The sequence below is a fragment of the Pleurodeles waltl genome, chromosome 11 (genome assembly GCF_031143425.1).
Source record: "Pleurodeles waltl isolate 20211129_DDA chromosome 11, aPleWal1.hap1.20221129, whole genome shotgun sequence".
Lineage (NCBI taxonomy): Eukaryota > Metazoa > Chordata > Amphibia > Caudata > Salamandridae > Pleurodeles > Pleurodeles waltl.
The window spans coordinates 86,890,000-86,909,924 of NC_090450.1; the positions used below are offsets into that span (position 1 = coordinate 86,890,000).

A 19,925-nucleotide genomic window follows, 5' to 3' on the forward strand; every position below is an offset into this window, starting at 1 on the left:
GTTAAAGTGTATCCAACTAAGACAAAAAATCAGTGTGCGTGCTGCCATTTTTGCCTCCACTCAGTCCTCATCTTTTAAGATAGCCAGGTCCTGTTTCCATCGTTCCATCAAGGATTGTGTAAAGGACGGTGTATTAATCATCAATGCTCAATATGTGGAAGAAATACCTTAACTTCCATTTTGCCCAACATTAGCGTGGATTAAAATCAGGGACCTTTTGTTTTTTCCGTTTCACAGACCTCCAAGTCCAAGTAATTATTTGAGCTTGCCAAATGGCATCTTAAAAGACCCTTCCCAAACGGCTCCTATCATGGAGATCCCTATATTATCTCCGGATTTAAGGCAACCACATCCTGTACAACAAGGACATCATATTTGTAACGCATTTGTGCTAGCCCAATCCTTTCAGGGCCTTCTGCTAACAGATATGGGGAATCCTTGTGACCTGTGGGAAAAACGGAGGGACCTGTCCCGCATACACTATCAACAAGAGTAGTGGGATGCCAAGAAACTTCATTACAAGGCAGATAATTGGGTCCGATCTGTTCGTGAAGAGTCGGTCAATGATGGGAAGCAGCTGTGCCACCAGTGACACAGTCATGCATCGACAAAGCCATTGTAGGGGAATTGAACACATTTAGCAGAAGATACCGTAGGGGTACCACCCACGCATAGATAACATGAGTTCAGATTACAGCTTGCTGAGGAAGCGGTCTGGATGGGGAACTGGTTATTTTGCAGGAAATAGAGCAATCATCTTGAAGATCCCACCCCACAAAAGAATGTGGCAATTTGCTCTATTTGTCCAAGTGTGGCCTGAGTTTAATCAGGAGAGAAAGAGAGGCACTTGAGGTCCCAACCTCTACTCAGGCTCAGTATTCTATGTATACAAAGATACTTAAATTCGGACTGTGTCTACGGGATGCCACCAGACCCTCAGCAAGAGGGCCTCACATCCCCCAACAAGGGAACCATCATGGATTTGTCCCAATTAACAGGCTTGTATGAGAACATCCAGCAAATGGCAAATTCTTGGGATGGTAAGGGCAGGCCTGCCCACATAAAGCAAAATGTCACCCGCATATAGAGCTATGCGATCTTCATGCTCTCCGCCCCAGCAGATATTCCAGTTTGGGCACCCAACCTAACCCATGTCGCAAGTGTCTCCATGGCCCTGGCAAATAGAAGCGGGACAGTATGCTCCCCTCTATCGTGCCACGCTGAATCTCAAAGGGCTCCGACAATATGCCCGTTAACACAGGCTCTTGCATAGGGATGAGAGTATAATAACTTCACATATTATCTAAATAGGGACTAAAGTTCATATTTCCAAAAAGTATGGAGGTATCCTCACCTGACAGAATCAAACACTTTTTCAAAGTCCATTAGGACATGGGTGGATGGAAATCTGGATCACGGCAGCAGGCACCAAGTCAACCAGAAATCTCCTGTTACAGTGTGAGGTACCCCTTTGCGGCATGAAGCAGTTATGATTCCAATGGAGGAGGGAGCGAATCACCACAGCCAACCTGTTTGGGAATGTATTTTCAATGAGCTTTACCTCAGCACTGATCAGGGAAATGGGTCTGTACAATGCAGGGCGCCCAGGGGGACAATTGAACTTGGGTAGAATTATGACTGTGGACCTCCCTTAAGTCCTCAGAGAGATAGCGTTCTTGAAGTGCCTGTTGAAACATGGATAGCAAGTGGGGGATGAGTGTAGGCATGCAGTACCTAAAGAACTCCATTGGGGCCTGGGGTTTTCACAACTGGCATGTCCCCAACACAGTCCTCAACTCCTCTTCAGACAGCAAGAGATCCAGGGCCTCTCTCTCATCCCCACAGAGTCTGCCAAACAAGAGGTCCAGCAGCATAGGCCATGGCTGCTCAAGCCTGCCCAGGTGTCTTTTAGTGCAGAGGGCTGCATAGTACCTGGCAAAGGCATTACTGATACCCTGGGAATAAAACCACACCAGGAGATGGGGTATTGTTTTGGGTGGCCCATCGACTTTCCGTGCCTAATTTGCCAAGCAGTGCATTAGTTTCACCATCTTGTCTCCAGACTCATATTTTATGTTGCAAGGCAGCCATGCTGACCGTGTGGTTTCAGGGAATTTACCCTTAAGTTTCTCTCTAGCTACCAATATTATGTGCAATTATCCACTGAGGAGATTATTACCACTGTGCCTGTACTACAGCTGTGGTGATCTCCTGTATACAGTCAATGGTCTATTTAAAGAACTTTATCTTACCCTTGAGTACCTCTCTGAGTACCAATCAAAAGGATCCCCGTGGAACATACTGAGGCCAGTATTGTCTTAAAGTACAGTGCTGTCTTCCCTCAGTTCATCGACAAATGCAACTTCCTGCAGAAACCACACACTGAATCGCCAGCTCCCAACCCACCCCAAATGTGCCTCCAGTAGTATCGCTTCCACAGGGCACTGGTCTGAAAAACTTCTGGGCAATATACAAGCATTACTTATGGCACAGAGGTCATCAGCTGGAGCAATGGAGTAGTCTATCCTCAATTGAGTGTTGTGGATACAAGAGTGGCACAAGTACTCAAACATATTGGGGGAATACAAAATCACCCATCAAACCTAGCGAATCGGATCACCCCGCCAGCAGAGGATCTCTGGAGCAGCATGTGCCAGTACTATCTAGGTCGGGTTTTGTGACCAAATTGAAATCTCTCCTCACCATCGTCTTTCACAGAGGAATCTTCAGCAAGAGGTCGCAAGATCCAGTAAGGAACCTGTGAACACTGGTGTGGGAAAATAAACACTCACTCTACCATGTGCTACCCATTACTAGGCCAGATATGGCACCCAACAGCCCAAGGAGCCACGGAACACCTCCTTTACATCTAACAAAGTTTAAAGCAAAAGAATGGCAACTCCCCCTGAACTGTGGTGAAACCAGCATGGTACACTCTGGAGTAGCCGAAGCTGCATCACTACTGGCACTGCGTACCCAACAGGTGCATCTCCTGCAACATGAGAATAGCTGGCAACCTTTGCTGGACAGACTGCAAAACCGCCCCTTTTAAATGTAATATTGAGGCAGTTAACATTCCACAAAATGAACTTAAAGTTCAGTGTGACGGACTCAGGAGCCATTATGCAAGCGAAATGGCACCCCCAGACAGGATATATGACATGGTGTGTCACATTATGAGGTATAAAACAAACAACAAAACAGAACCAACACCAAACATCCCAGCTGCCCAGACTTCACATCATGAAGCATCTGTCACCCCAAAAACACTGTGGGAACATCATACATGAGGGTATGTTTGTTGCACGAACCCCCCGCCCCCAGCTAGAAACTGAAGCCTAGCCATAGCAGCAAACCCAACAGGATTAACACCTTAACACCCCAAAACTACTAACATGTAAGCCTGACATTGTAAAGTAACAAGGAGAGTCCAACAGGGTCCAAGGCTTACTGTGGAGACCATTGTAACTAGTACCAAAGGAGGATTTTCCAGAAACGAGTCCCGCACCTCTCCTCCGTAACCTGGTCCTGCGATGTCTCAACCTTCTAGCCCTATGTAGCAGCATTGGCTGAGAGTCCACAAGACCACCCCTCTTCTCAACTCCCACGAGCTCTAGTGGCAAGAAACTTAAGCTTGTCTACTTACTCCCAAGCACTTGCAAGGGTCTTGAAGAAGATGGTGCGCTCATGCATCACTTTCAGTTTAGCGGGGACAGGTAACATGTATTGAAGATGCAAGGCCCACAACTTTTGCTTGACCCTTCAAAGGATTTGTGCTACTGCTGCACTTCAGCAGTGTAATCAGAAAAAAACATTACCTTGGCATTATCATATTCAAGGTCTTTAGCCTGATAGGCTGCCTTCAGTACAACATACCTGCCCAAATAATTTAAGGCTCTCTTTATTACAGGACAAGTGGAAGGTCAAGGGTTAGAGATGTGAGCTTTGGCCTCTGTGTTTTCTCAGGTCCTGAGGCAGCAGAAGACCTCGACAACCAAAGACCCTGCCTACCCCTATCTACATCTCCAGCCCCTCTTGGTGACTTGCAAATTGCCTGAAGGATGGTTACAGAAGAAGCTTCTACGGCGAGTGGGCCCAGGAGTAGGGCTGCAGTAGGGTCTGTGTCCGTGCATGTCCCAGGGGCCCTGGGGTATTTATAGATGTTCCCTTGTGTCAAGGTGCCTGGGCCTTTGTCCTTTCTCATTATGGAAGGTCAGAGGTAGCCCACCAGCACACACCAAAGCCGTAGCCGGGACTTTGGCCCAGACTATATGTGTCCTAAAGGAAGACATGCAGAGAGACCACCAGCCCAGTCCAGTCAGGAGATGCGCAATACGGACTTGGGCACCAGTTTAGTATTGGCCACGATGGAGAGCCGTGCACGCGATGGAAGTGACGTGATAGTGGGTCATAAAAGGGTTCACAATACATGCTCATTCAATCCTTGACATAGCTGCAGAGTGGAATGAGCCATGGTCTGGTTTGTCAATTATAACTATGCATATGAAAGTAGATGAAGGAGGTACACAGCTGTCAAAATATTGGCAGAGCAAAAGTAAAAGAAAATGCAGTGCTTGGAGGCGAGTGGGTTGGTGTGTGTGGGGGTGAGGCGAAAAATATTCAACGAAAAATGTGCAGGGGAGTGAAAAGGATGCTGAAGAGGATATAGGACAGTGTGATAGGTGTAGATTAAAGGTTTCAGAAAATTACCAGCAGAAAAAAGACGCTTAAGCGTCTAACTGAGAAGGTTACCACTTGAAAAGACAAATACGTAAAATTACACGCGTGCAAATATTTTAAATTGGTAAATGGCCTGGGAACCCGTTGAAAACGCAGTTTCCGAGAAGACGTAAACATCACCAGTAACCACCAGCACAGACACTGTGCAGCCCAGACCCGTTCCACGGGTGAAAGGTTGTCTTCAAGTACGGCGGGTGGGTTAGGAGCAAGACAAGCGTCCGCTAACTATCCACAGACCACCTGCTATCCTACACTCAAAAGCAGCGAAAAAAGAATGGGGCTAATCTTCACTGCAAATTGCGTATCAAAAAATTGCTGTGGGGTGGAGTCCAGATCGACAACTCCACTGACCGCAATAAATCCAATTCGGACAAGCCCTTGAGACTACCAAAGAACCTAGCGTTGGCTGATTCTATAAGAAACAAGACCGACGCAGGATCCAGCGGGGAGCTCGACCAAGATCGAGTGTAACTGGGACCCCACCCGCAAAAGTTTACCGAAGGCGGCTGGGGCAGCAGCGACAAGGTAGGCTACGAGCGCGCTCATTCTCCAGGAGCCCCGTGGCCAATAAGAAACCGGGTCAGCTTCCTCCAGCCTATCCCAAGAAAGGATACAGTCTCTGAGGGCTAGCAGCCAATGAACAGCAAACAAAAACTCCCTGTCCAATCTTATGAAATAAGGGTTCTCCCAACCAATCCAAAGCCGGCAGACTTTGCCCACCGCTAGTGGAATATGTTTCCTGGATGCCAGAGTGCTGGCCGCGCGCGCCGTGTTTACTGGGCGAAGGACGTGCGGTAGAGGAGTGGCAGCCGGCTGTGGATTTCGCTCTCACGTTACTGGATTGTCTGGGGGGACGGCGGCCGTTCTTCCCGCAGGCCATGGCGACGCAGGGCCGCAGACCCATCAAGGGAATCTTGAAGAACAAGAGCACGGAGAGTGGCCCTGCGGTCATAGCCAAAGCCGAGCACCAAGACGCGCAGCGCTGCGGGGACGAAGACCAGAGGCAAGTGAGGACCACGCATGTGGGTTAAGAGGGAAGTAATCTGGGGGAAGGAGGCGTGTCTTGGCCAGAGGAGGGGTCAGTATGGGGTCGCCAAGGCGCGGGGCATCCAGAGGTGGCAACATCCTGGGTACCAGAGATGGCTAGTCCAGAGCTCCAGGGCTGTAACTTCAGAGTTCAAATGTGCACACCTTATCCACGCACTCCATTTATGCACCCCACACATTAATGCCAGCATCATGTCTATTAAAATACTACCACAGCCTCAAGCAATGGCATCTTCTGGTTAAAAAAAAAAGTAAAAAAAATGTTGATAGGTTGTATATGTTTTAACACGTTTTGAACTCTCAGCGGAGCATTCAATTGGCAGACGGCGAACTGGTGCAAGGGATGACATACCGAACGACTCTCGTATTTGTGCCTTATTCATAGTGCTTTAAATGGGCAGAGGTTTGCATGTACTGAGTATCTGCTCTTTCGTTCTGAAAGGAAGAGTACCAGCAATTCTCAGATTGCTGTAAGTAATTGAATGGGAGAGTATTATACATTCTCGGGTACTATCTGGTAGTTTAAAGGTTGAATACATTTACTCTTATATTTCCATTTAAATCTCTACACACTTGACGCCAATTGATGGTACCAGGAGACTGGGAAGACGGCCCTTCCTCTGACACTGGGCAAATTTGGGCCATTCTATAGTCCTGGTCCAAAGGTGGAATGTATGGCGTCCTGGGGAGTGGAAGATGACCAAGTCGATGGTTAAGGGACGTCAAAGTTTAAAAAGTGGTACCATTGAAAAAAACGCAAAACGTTTCCCGGTGAGAATGTGAGCCAAAGTTGGAAAAGGGTATACCTGCAAACTGAGGCAGTGGTGTCTAATATGGATACAGCGACCCTTGAATCGTAACCTCTAATTTTAGGGCAAATAAGTTTGTGTTCGCTTTCCAGGAGGAATCTAAAAATAGCTTGCCTTCATAAAATAAAAATCAACATAGCCAGTGTTCGAGTAGATTTTTGGAGCCCTGCATCTCCATGTTATGGTTGTCTGAAAGAGCTATTGGTAATAAACTGCTGTTTGTAGAATACCAGGGACATTAATAACACCTGGAAAATGTCTAAGAGTAGAACCTGGGTTAGTGCTAGGTAGCTGTGAAGAACGTCTATGATCCTGTGAATGAAAAAGTTCCAAAGAAAACTTGCGAACACATTTATTATCAGAAACAGCTGATTGTGTGTTTTTGCATCTATGGACGGTGACTGCAGAAAACTCAAATCCCTGCATATTATAGTAATTCGCGTCTTGCATTGCTGTCTGAGCTTGTGTAGCTCTGCCTAATTTCTGTTTCTCAAGCCCAGGCATCACAAAATTAGGAGTCTAAACCTTTCTTTACATGAATCGGACACCCTCACACAATGTTTACATGAGCCCCGCACCATAAAGCAAGAAACTGATCATTAAGTAATTTGAAGAACTCCTTATGGACTTGAAACCACATTTACCGCAACAGCTTATTGTTAATCACAGGCAACTTTAACTCTGTTATCTTTATAACAAAATCTGATAAATATGTTTTATACAATACTTTTTGGGAAACGCCTGATCTGGTAGCATGGGCTCGAGAAAGGATACTCAATGAGACTCATTCATGTTTTTTCAACTCAGGCTAGGATGTTGCGCTCTGTACTGCTGGCACCAGCGAGATTAACCAATGTCAGACACACACAATTACACCAACAGTATTGGGTTATACTTTCACATCGCTTCGACTGTTCATATCTAGGGTACTTCAAAATAATGAGCATATGCCAAAGCTACCACTTTCCCCGGGTAATGGTATTTAACAACACAAAGTCCGGACCATGGAGGAGGGAAAGAAAAATATATAACAGCCTGGTAAACTGTCTGGTTTGGCATAAATAACTGATCAACGCTGTTTTTTTGTTTTTTGATATTAAAAATGCAGCAGCTGTCTAACGGAGGCTCTAAATCTAGCTTTGGTGTCACTGATTCATCGCACATATCCAAAAGGGCAAAAAGCGTCTCACTCATCCTCCTGCTACACGTAAGGGTAAATTACCTGGTAACCCTGACAGGTCAGCGGTGGCTAAAGTCACACTGCTGCTGGGACTATTAACTCGGGTCAGCTGACCCTGAGGTTTCTGAGACCTAAACGCAGAGAGCTTTGACCAGGCAAAATAGTCACTAGTAGGCGACAAAGGACTTCGGGTAGGGAGTGTCTGTTTCTCCTATTTACCCTCAGACTCTGGTATTAACAGGAATGGCGTATGTGGCGCCGGCAGCAGAATAGATTATCCTCTATTTTTCAAGAGTACAAATGCCAGGAACCTAGTGAATGCTTCAGCACCTTCTGTGGCAGAAGGTGTTGCAGCCCAGAAGGGGTTGGCGGCACAGATGGAGCACCTGCATCTGAGTTCACAACTTAACTGGTATCGGAGGATTTGTGTGAGAAATCGCCAAGTAAAGCAGTATGTCAGGGGCCATTACCAGGAGATTCACTAGCGGAGGGCTGCCAAAAGTTGAACCAGCAGCTAAGAAAGAATGGTGATGATCAGACTTTCGCACAGGTTGGGTCAGTTGCAGTCAAACTGAGCAATTTGTCATCCTGCAAGCACAGGATACAGTTGATCAAACTCAGGTGCAGTCATTGATATTTGCCTGAAACAATTTTGAAGGAACTACGAAAATATAAGGATTCACAACCAGGGGTGTGGAATTCTTATAGCCTGATGTCCAGGACACATTAGTTTGGGTCAAGGACAAAAAGTTTTTATTATTTTGTCCTTGGGACATGTAGGTTCAACCTTCTGCAGCACAAGTCCTTTTGGCTGCCAGTCTGCAGTACCACTTCATGGAAATAGGGAAGGCATTGTCTACAGTTAAGGTAATGTTTGTTCCCGTATGCTAATGCCGTTTGAACTTTTATTTGTTGGTCATTAATGCAAAGCCTTTATTATTAGGGTGAGCGATCTAAGAAAAAGTGGTAAGCTGAAAGTGCACTTCTGATGATGGTTCCTGTTTAAAAATGTGTACACACATTTGCAAAGTTTAACATATGAGGCTACATATAACAATCCCAGAATGCTCTCTGGTGAGAGACAAATATTTGCAGAAGCTTGAAAACAACATTGATGGTACTTTGCTATCGAAATAAAATGTTCACAAAAATGAAATTGCTAAACTACTGTGAAATTTTAGGTACCATTTCTTTGAAGCATCACTTAGTGAACTGTTGATGCATGTTAGTACTTCCCGAAAAATATTCATAATGGAAAAATCAGGGTAACCACTTGGAATAATATCATGGGAAAAATAAAAATAAACAAGCACCGGCAAAGCCAGTAGGTCTGACATTGGTGGTCAGCCTTTTCATTTTGTCAATGTGTGTCATGTTTTGACATGTTTTTTTGTAAAACGTTACTGTTGGGGGAGCTGCTGGGCCCTCACCATCATAACAAACACTGGCAAAAAGCAAAACTATGTTTTTTTGTCTCAAAAAGCATACATTGCCACAGTTGTTCCTGGCACTGAACAAAATTACTTTATGTGCCAACAGGTCCCTTGTGAAAGAGCTGAATGCTGTCACAGTGAAGCAAGCGGATGAATAGAGAATTTCAATGAAAACAAAAGGTCTTGGATAACCAATTAGGGGCACAATTTGTAAAGAAAATCACAAAAGTGCTCCCATGGTGTATGTCCTTGCATTAGTGAATGTTTTCAGCTTTCATGAATTTACAGAAGTAGGCCATGAAATTGTACTCCCAGAAAATATTTGTAATCTGCATTTTAGCACAAGTAAATATACATGTGTAGATTTGCTCATGCAAACATCTGTTGAGAGTTTACAAGTCATTTTCGCACCACTTTTTTCCCCCAACCCTGAAAGAAGTTTTACTTCAGCCCTTGTCAGGAGTAAATTGCCAGCCTTTCTCAGTATGGGTATAGATTAGAGAAGAGCTGATGAAAACCCCTAAGACATCCAAGTTAGTAGGTTTGCACACACTCCAAACGGCTTTCCCACCCTGAGAATATTGCTTTCCCCTGTCCCCAACTCCAGTATATAGAACTGCCGAAAGATGGAAAAATAAGGGCATTGTTAGTATTCAAACCCTACAGTATTACGAGCCAAGGCATAATCCAAAGCTATATAATCAGAGCTCTTGTATAACGTGACTGTCATAATATGTTGCTGCACTACATGGCACCAAAGGACAGGTGTATTTTTTACAGGACAAGTAGATATATGATGCCGCCTGTCCTATGGACAAGTAGATATTTAAAAAAAAAAATCCACACCCCTGCGCAACAAAGGGAGACAGCTATGATAAATGAAAGCCTCAGTATAATTGAGGAAGCAATGTGGCAGATTCCAACGCGCTTCCAGGAACTGGAGTAGAGAATATCAGGTCTTGAGGATCGCTTCTTAGCTTAGGATAACGAGCTGGATAGGGTTCGGAAGAAGTGTGAGGCCCAAAAGAAAATTGAGGAAATTAAGAACTGCGCAAGGAGGTTGAACCTCCCTTTTGTGGGATACCGTAAGGGGCAGAGAAGCAGGGCAATCGTCAGGATATGTTATGATTCGTGGACATCCTGATACTTTATATTATTATCATCAGGCTGCAGATAGCAGGGCCTGATAATGAGCAGGACTGAGTCAGATTTATGGGCCAGGCTGGGGCACAGAGGTGAAGAACGTAAGTATTTATCTCTTTAAATAAAAGTCCTTTTCAACTCAATATTCTAGTTTGTGAACAAAATGATGTTTCTGAATGCTTTTCAATTGGAGTAAATTAAAATGAAGTTTCATTAATGATTAACTCTTCATTTTAATTTTCTTCAATTTCATTGTCACATTTACAGGCAGCAGACCTTTTGCTTCCAGTTGCCAGTAGACACTGCCATATTTATAACTGGAAAATAGTTAAAAAAAAATTAAAATGGGATAAGTTTAAAGTGCGAAAATTTCTTCTATGAAACATTGTCTTAATGTCTTTCTCCAGTTTTAATTAAGCCAGTTATATCTTAATGTTTTATGAAGCATGTTTTTTCACTTACAATCCCTCCCATTTAAACAAACGTATTTTCTGTTTTAAGTATGGCACATGTCTGCAGGCCCCTGGGAGCAAGATGCCTGGTGTTTGTAAATGTGACACTTGGAAACGGGAGAAAATTTAAATGATGGGGTTTAGGGAATCCATATAAAGTTAACTCAACACAGTGCCATATTTATAAGTGAAACATAGAGCCATTATTTTAAGTGGGAGAAATTTAAAGTGCATACAAATGTTCTGTGTTATGAACAGCTTTGAAGAACATTTTTTTCTACTTTAAATTCCTCCCATTAAAAAAATAAAAAAATGGTTGTATGTTCGTGTTATACATGTAACAGTGCTACATATTGCAAAAGGTATGTCCTGTGCCACAGGTACATATGACACTCTTTCACCTATACACACATATCCCATTCATACTCACACATTCATACATCCCCAAGGACCATGCTCTCACTGACACACAACTGCCCTGTCACTGTGCCCCTAGTCAAAGTATGTTGTTCAAACTATAGAATCTGGTTCTATGAACATTAGATTTAGTCAATTAAGGTGGGCATGGGAGTGTCTGGTATCCATGCACTAGTTGCTCTAGCCTTCAGTAGCTTACAATAATTTTAAGACCAAAAGTTAATTCACTGTGCTTTGCCTTCAGTGCTTTACTGAAGTCAGTTGAAAATCCGACATTATTATCAATACTCACAAACAACAAATTCTTAGCTAATTAATACATAACATTCTGGGGTGTTGACTTTCTCTGTAAATTTGAAAAATTTCTTAATGTATCATAATATAACAGTAGGTCTCTTTTCAGGCTCCAACAGAGTTCATTGCAGAGCCAGATTGGAATGGAGTTGGGCATTGACCAATACCTAGCACAGAAACCTGCTTTCTTTAAAAAATAAAAATAAACTGTTTTAAATAGAAAAACACCCAAAATCATACCTCAAAACCTTTTTTAGCTGGGAAGAAATGAACTTTAGGACTGGTACAACAAGCAGCTCCTGAAGCCTTTATCAAAATTCAACTTTAACTTGCCTTGAGGCTGGTGGCCTATGGGAGTTAGAAACACATTTTCAATGTTCAAAACTTTATAAATAATACACATTTAATTTCTTGAAGATAATTGCACATTTAAAAAAAAAGCCATGGTAGGTTTGCAATTAACAGCTGTAAACAGCTTAGTTTGCAAAAGTATTTTGCTCATGCATATTTAGAATATTTCAACTTTAAACTAATGCAGTGGTGAACTGGCTTCCTCCCAGCATTGGATTTTCACCTAAATGGGCACTTGGGCCAGATTTGTTGAAAGGTAAACTACATGAATATAATTCGGAGTTGTTTGTACACATCCCATGTATTTTCTGATTTGTTTTAATTATTGAACACAGGAAATGGCTTAGAGATCCTTTAATTTGATTTAATATCCATTGTTCTTCGACTACATTTGGCTCGATACAAAATGTACAAGCAGTGACCAGATAAAAAAAAAAATACATGAATTATGCTGCAGCCACTTTAGCTAAAAAATAAAAAATAAACTAAACAGGGAGCACCTTTTTCTAATGCTGCCACAGTTCTGCTAAGCTCAACAAGAGATTGTAAGGGAATAGTTTTTTGCATACTATGCAATGTTATTTCACAGCGATTTAGGATGCAAGTTTTCTTCTAACACAGCAACTTGATATCTCGCCTCGTTACTTATTCTCAATATAACTTAATTTCCTATAGCTTAATTGCAGTTAGTCACTTGTGTTATTTAGAGGTATTTTTCATTTGTGTTTTTGTTATGCCTAGTTATTTTAATTTGTCTTCAAATACTTCATTGTTCCATTACATGCAGTGTATAAAATTAGTATATTTATTGAAATGTAGCCTTGCTTATTGTAATCCTAGTGTTAGACCTGGCATCCTTGGGTTGGTCTCTCCCAAACCTTTTACCTTCTGACCTCCTGTTTTGCTGACTTCATTTTTGCTGGCTTTAGGGCTTTGGGCACTTTACCACTGCTAATCTGCTTGTGCTTTCTACTTAAAATCTGGTAATGTTGGCATATCCACAGTTGGCATATTTCATGTACTTCTACGTCTCTAGTAAGGGCCACTACGTGTGCCCATGGCCTGTAAATTAAATGCTACTAGTGGAACTGCAGGACTGGTTGTGCTACCCACTTCAGGAACCCCGTTTAAACATGTTTCAGGCATGCTGTTGCAGATCCTGTGTGTGCAGTTTCAGACTGACATGTCGACCCAGCAAGGTAACCCTTTTGCCAGGTCAGGTCCTTCCTTTTTGATACATATGTTATCCCTAACATAGACCTTGGACAGCCCCAAGTGCAGGGTGCAGTGTCAAGGTGGGCAAGTGCTTTTTAGTTTAGGGAAAGAATCTTAAATTTGTTTTTCACTACTGCAATGTCTATCTCTCCCATAGGGTAACATTAGGGTTAGCGTATTACATTTTATATGTGTAATTTCCAATTGGGAAGAGATGGGACCCCCAAGTTTGGTGTCCCTGGAATCACAATTTAAAATGGCCACTTATGGTGAAGTCAGGTTTTGCATTGTAATTCTGATAATGCCACACTTAACCATTCTGTGCCTTCTACCTGTCTCTGAATACAGGTCTGGGTTGGGTGATAGATAGGCTTTGTGCATTCCCTCCAGACAGCCACACATAAAGGGAGCTTAGGTGTGACTGATATGGCTCAACATCCTGAAGGGCCATCCTGGGCGGGGAGAGGGAGGAGCTGACACACTTAATAGGCTGTGCTTGCCCCCACACAAAGGGCTGCATACCCTCCTGTAGTAAGTCTGAAGGAAGGGCAGGGACCCCTGTGCACTTCAAAGGCCTCTCTTTGAAGTCTGTTCCACTTCAAAGGCACAACTGAGTATAACTTCTGGACCTCCAACACCACAACTTCACTACACTTCTAGACCTGAGGACACTCTGCCAGAAAGGACTGCTGTGCTGCTGAAGGGACTGTCGCTCTGCTGGACTGTGCTGGACTCTTGTTCTGCTGTGCCTGCCCTGCTGCCATCCTTGCCTGGGAGTGTGATGGACTGGACCTGCATCTCCCCATCCACAGAACAAAAGCGACTTTAATGGCTTGCTGGCGTCCCTCTTGACCTGAAGTCTCGGGGACAGCAAAGACTTATCCTCATCCTGCAACACCACCTGGACTTTGCTTGCTGCAAATCTTGCCCTGCCAAGTGATGCCAATCCAGTCCTGGGCCCTTGGTAGTGGGTATAAAGTGCTGCAACTGCTAGAACCTGCACTTCAACACCATTGTGCCGATTGGAACCAATGCACCTCCTTCAGGGATGACGCGTTTCCTGCATCAGAGGAAGCCACCACCAATCCATTTGTGATTTGCAAAGCTCAGAATTGACACATTGGCTACATCCAGCGAGATAAATACAATTGCATTGCCTCCTTTGCTCCACACATCGGGCCCAATCAACGGCACTGCAAGGTACTTTTTCAGCAGTTCAGGGTTGGTCCCTGTATCTGACCCCTGCTCCATCACGGTCGGCCTGACTTTTCATATTTGACCCAGTATAGCATGACCAAATAGCCCCAGTTGGCTCTCATTTTAAACACTACAACTAAGTTCATTTTTTAAAATATCATAATTCAACTTCTACTTATTGGAGTTTAGTCTTTTTGGTATTGTTTTATTCATTAAATTAAGCTCTATGTTTTCTAACCAGGTGTGGTATCTTTTTGGATGGTGTTTTCACTGTTTTACTGTTTTAAGTGTTGCACAAATACTTTTCACATTGCTTCTTAAGTTAAGTCTGAGAGCTCTGTGCCAAGCTACCAGAGCATGAACACAGGTTAATTTATGGTGTGTATGTTACTTAACCTGACTAAGATTGCGGTCCCTGCTTGGACAGGGTGCATACCTCTGCCAAGCAGAAACACTATTTCTAACACCTAGGCTTATATTCTAGGTCTCTGTTTTATGGTCTTAATATTCTCAGGCTCCTTTCTCATTTATTTGTTATATGGTTATCGTTTTAATAAACTGCTAAGAAAGTAGTGAAAGTACACACATATAAATTATGATTACTCTTAATCACTCAAAAGCGTACCTCAAATAAATATTGCTGTTCCTTGAATGGATGTTGTCAAGGAAGTGAAAGTTTGATCTCTTAATTAAACCTGAGGTGCCTGTGGATTCTGTGGAATGCCCTTTCTTCACTCCTAGGTGAGCCACACAGATGCTTTGCTGAGGAGTCTTGTGTTTTTGATGTCTTATGTTTTCTGTGCGTAATGGCAGTACCAGTCGGGTTCCTTGGGTTGTGCCTTCCGTGCTTCTGGTTCAAGCCAGTAGTTCCTTAGCTGATCCGGATGTGTCTGTGGATTTCCTAGTCTGTGCCCTCGTTGCTCCCAAGTGAACCTCATAGACCTTTTGCTGATTTGCTTGTGTTCTTCTGCATTGCTGGACTCCATAGTCCCTGTGTGTTAGGTATCAGTGTATCTCATTGGCTTCTTTGTTTCACTGCTTCTTGGCGGATACATATTCCCTTAACCAAAGTCTATGAACTTCTTGGGCTGTACCTTTCTCATATTGAGGGTGGATGTCATTGTCCCTTAACTGAAACATTAATGATTTTTTTTCTGTTGTAAGTTCACCTCTTCCTGGTGGACCCTTTAGATTCTTTATTGAGATGTGTGCGAATTTCCTGTTTTGCACTCTTGCTGCTTTAGAGAGGACCTCTTGGGGACATACACCGTAGTGTCAATTAAATTCCTGATCACAGTTCCATTGTTATTGAGCAGAGGGTAGCACATCCATCACACTAGTATTCTTGACCTAATATGTTGAATAAGCGCTGTATGGAGCATGCTTTAGTCCTGTAACTTCTTTAAAAAAAAAAAAAAAAAAAAACATTTGCAAGTATTCAAATGATGTCAATTTAGCCACAATTCAAATATACCACGAATGAGGACCTCACACACAACTCAGCTCATATAGGTGATTTTGCAACCAAACACCTCACCAAACACGCAGGTCCCGCTGTAATCACTCCAAATGATTACTGTGCTACAGTGCCATAGTAGAGGCTGTGTGCTATAATAATGCTGGATAGCTTCATACCTTATTCTCAAGAAAGTACAAGGACATTACGGTTTCTTTGTAGTTCATCATTTTATTAACTCTAGGTTTGTGCTTTGTAAATAAAGGACTTTTTATTTTTATAAAAATATCTCTGACTGGGGAGTGATAATTGTAGCCATACTGTATTTGAACTCCAAACCTATAGCATCTCCTGAGTAAAGCTATGTTGGCCATGGAACACACGGAGTGTCAAGCACATGAAAGGAGGGGTTGGTCACCTACATTTACATTTAATGTCCCCATGCGTGCTGATGATAGCAAACCCTAGCCACTAGAAGTAAATGATAGTCCCAAATAGTTTGCTGTCCAGTAGTCTCTTGCTACTTTAGGATGTGAAGAAAATGCCTTACTATCTTGTTGTGCATTCAGAGTTCTGCCTTTATGAACACCCGCTCAAAGAAAATAAGGTATATCCCAGGCTTTGGAAATCTGGACTGGAGATGTTTAAAGTTTTAAATGGAGTTTTAGAAAAGGAAAGTTATTTTAAAAATGGGCAGCTGCTGCCTATATTTGAAGGATTACAGCTGCTACAAGCTATGCATTTAGTGTTTAAACATGCAGTCAGCAGAAAAACATTTTTTCCAAGGACTTGTGCCTCATTCACAACCATTAGTATGGAAGAGCAAGGTTTAAAACAAGCCTTGGTAATGGCAATAGATCTGGCTTATAAATATATGCTCTTAGTCACTCATCCTTGCATTCGTGCAACCATTTAGCGACCCATTGACTTATTCCTACATTCGCCAGCTCATCCATACACAAAACCTTGGCAAGCATAGGCAAGATAAATTAATAGGCTAAACAATAGAAAAATAAAAACTACTACGTTAGCGTGGCAGGCATGTGTTTGCAATTAAGCCTGAGTTTAAAAAAAACCCATTAAACATAGCAGTGAGCGGCCATCTCACAATAGTATTGTGTATAGTGATTACTTGCTGTAGCAATTCAAGTGGAATTGTTTCTTCTAAATTCAGTGGTCATCTTGCAACAGTAAAACAGTTATACATTATGGACAATACTCTTCAGGATCACCACCCGGTTTTGAAGCAGTGGCCACACAGGTTGCAGTGTACTTTAGATTAAATGAGCAACTCAGTAGGATTTTCTAGTAGGCTCCAGGCACTCAAATTTAAAAAAAAAAAAAAAGAAAGAAAAGGGTGACTTGTGAAGGGAGAAATGTAAAGCTAAGGCTGGGTCTAAAAAGTACTTCAATACACGCACCACTAAATTCTTCATATAAATTTACAAACAAGTATGTAATAACAATCCACCAGAAAAGACCTCTTTACTTCAAGATATGTTTTTCACTGTAAATAAGTCAGGCCGCCTTTATTTGTTATAACTTTCCATAATAAACAAATCAGACCTCTGGTGTCTGACAATGTTGTTTTTTTTTTTTGTTTTTTTCTGAAATGAGCCAGTAAGACCTATACTTTTATCATTCACTTTTCACCATAATCAACTCAGGCCTACTTTATTGAGCTTAACCTTTTCCACAGGACAGCATGTAGTTCTGTATATTTTAACACCCATAAGATGGTCTCTCAAGGGATATTGCTGTACATATGTTCTAATGACAGGTTTTGTCAGAGAGGGTAACTAAAACACTTGCGTACTAGGGTAATCTGTTAAATTCCATATAAAGCAAAACTGGGCTACAGGATTTTATCCATTGTAATAATAATCTGCCCATAATGGCCTATTGGCTTTAACACATGCTTCTAACAAGAAATAAGTCAACCTTATTATTTTGTAGTCACCTTTCATAATAAACAGATCAGACCGATGGCATAACTTTCCCTATTAACCAATCGGGCCTAAAGCCTTTGTAATTGACTTGTCAAGATTACCAGCTCAGGCCTATTTTATTGAATTTAAGCTTTCCCACAATGCAACAGTCCTATGAAAATAAGTGTACAAAACTACAGCTGGCAAAGCGATTGTATAAGTCCTTCTAAGCAGGCATAACAAGAATTATCACAAAGTAACTCTTCTACTTGGGGTTTGTCAGAGGTGGTATCCAACACCACAAACCTTGACAACTACTATAATCTGCTAGATTCACTGTAACAAAGAATTTTCTACTGGCTACAAACTCGAATACTACTAGTCCGCTTTTATAGGGCTTTTGGCTTGAAAGTGTGTTTTCACTATAAATAATTCAGCCCTATAATGAGATATCTGTCTTAACTTTCCCACCCAGTGAACCAATCAGATCTGTAGCCTTTATCATTGGCTTGTCACCATAACCAACTTGGGCCTACTGTGTTTTCCCACTTGGGAACCTGTGGTATAAGGTCAAGATGTACAAAATTACAGTTGGCAAATCAGTATACCCCCTACTGATTAGGCATAACAGGGATTCTCACACTACACAGCTTCTATTCGAGGGTTTGTCAGAGAGGGTAACTCATTCTAAAATCCTTGCCTGCTACAGTAATCTGCAAGGTTTCATGCAACAAAATACTTATGTTCAGGCTATGTAACCAGCCTATTGACTTTACCACCTGCTTTTCACAAAACTTAAACGAGGCCTACTGTCTCTGTCATAACATTTCATAATAAAAGATCTCTAGATTTGTGCTATATGACGGATCAGTCAGATCTCTCATGCAGTTTTATTGTACATTTGGAGTGCTTGGCTTATGACTAGGAAGCTGAATAGCAAGAAGAAATCAGGCCGACTTTAGTTCATCACTATTTAGCTGAGTGTGCACTAATAATGTGTTTTATGTTTGCAGATTATTACCCTCGCAATGTCTTCCAACAGTAGATACAGGGAGTGCAGAATTATTAGGCAAATGAGTATTTTGACCACATCATCCTCTTTATGCATGTTGTCTTACTCCAAGCTGTATAGGCTCGAAAGCCTACTACCAATTAAGCATATTAGGTGATGTGCATCTCTGTAATGAGAAGGGGTGTGGTCTAATGACATCAACACCCTATATCAGGTGTGCATAATTATTAGGCAACTTCCTTTCCTTTGGCAAAATGGGTCAAAAGAAGGACTTGACAGGCTCAGAAAAGTCAAAAATAGTGAGATATCTTGCAGAGGGATGCAGCACTCTTAAAATTGCAAAGCTTCTGAAGCGTGATCATCGAACAATCAAGCGTTTCATTCAAAATAGTCAACAGGGTCGCAAGAAGCGTGTGGTAAAACCAAGGCGCAAAATAACTGCCCATGAACTGAGAAAAGTCAAGCGTGCAGCTGCCACGATGCCACTTGCCACCAGTTTGGCCATATTTCAGAGCTGCAACATCACTGGAGTGCCCAAAAGCACAAGGTGTGCAATACTCAGAGACATGGCCAAGGTAAGAAAGGCTGAAAGACGACCACCACTGAACAAGACACACAAGCTGAAACGTCAAGACTGGGCCAAGAAATATCTCAAGACTGATTTTTCTAAGGTTTTATGGACTGATGAAATGAGAGTGAGTCTTGATGGGCCAGATGGATGGGCCCGTGGCTGGATTGGTAAAGGGCAGAGAGCTCCAGTCCGACTCAGACGCCAGCAAGGTGGAGGTGGAGTACTGGTTTGGGCTGGTATCATCAAAGATGAGCTTGTGGGGCCTTTTCGGGTTGAGGATGGAGTCAAGCTCAACTCCCAGTCCTACTGCCAGTTCCTGGAAGACACCTTCTTCAAGCAGTGGTACAGGAAGAAGTCTGCATCCTTCAAGAAAAACATTATTTTCATGCAGGACAATGCTTCATCACACGCGTCCAAGTACTCCACAGCGTGGCTGGCAAGAAAGGGTATAAAAGAAGGAAATCTAATGACATGGCCTCCTTGTTCACCTGATCTGAACCCCATTGAGAACCTGTGGTCCATCATCAAATGTGAGATTTACAAGGAGGGAAAACAGTACACCTCTCTGAACAGTGTCTGGGAGGCTGTGGTTGCTGCTGCACGCAATGTTGATGGTGAACAGATCAAAACACTGACAGAATCCATGGATGGCAGGCTTTTGAGTGTCCTTGCAAAGAAAG

The 19,925-nt window shown here is 42.7% G+C and overlaps 1 protein-coding gene across 1 annotated transcript in view; it reads left to right on the forward strand.

The window, feature by feature from the left end:
* The first annotated feature begins 5,448 nt into the window (after positions 1 to 5,448).
* Positions 5,449 to 19,925, forward strand: part of PPP1R2 (protein phosphatase 1 regulatory inhibitor subunit 2) — a 108,727-nt gene continuing 94,250 nt past the window's right edge. The window contains exon 1 of the mRNA XM_069213159.1: positions 5,449 to 5,747. Within this exon, the coding sequence (XP_069069260.1) occupies positions 5,484 to 5,747 (264 nt within the window). The 5' untranslated portion in view covers positions 5,449 to 5,483. The remainder of the gene's footprint in view (positions 5,748 to 19,925) is intronic.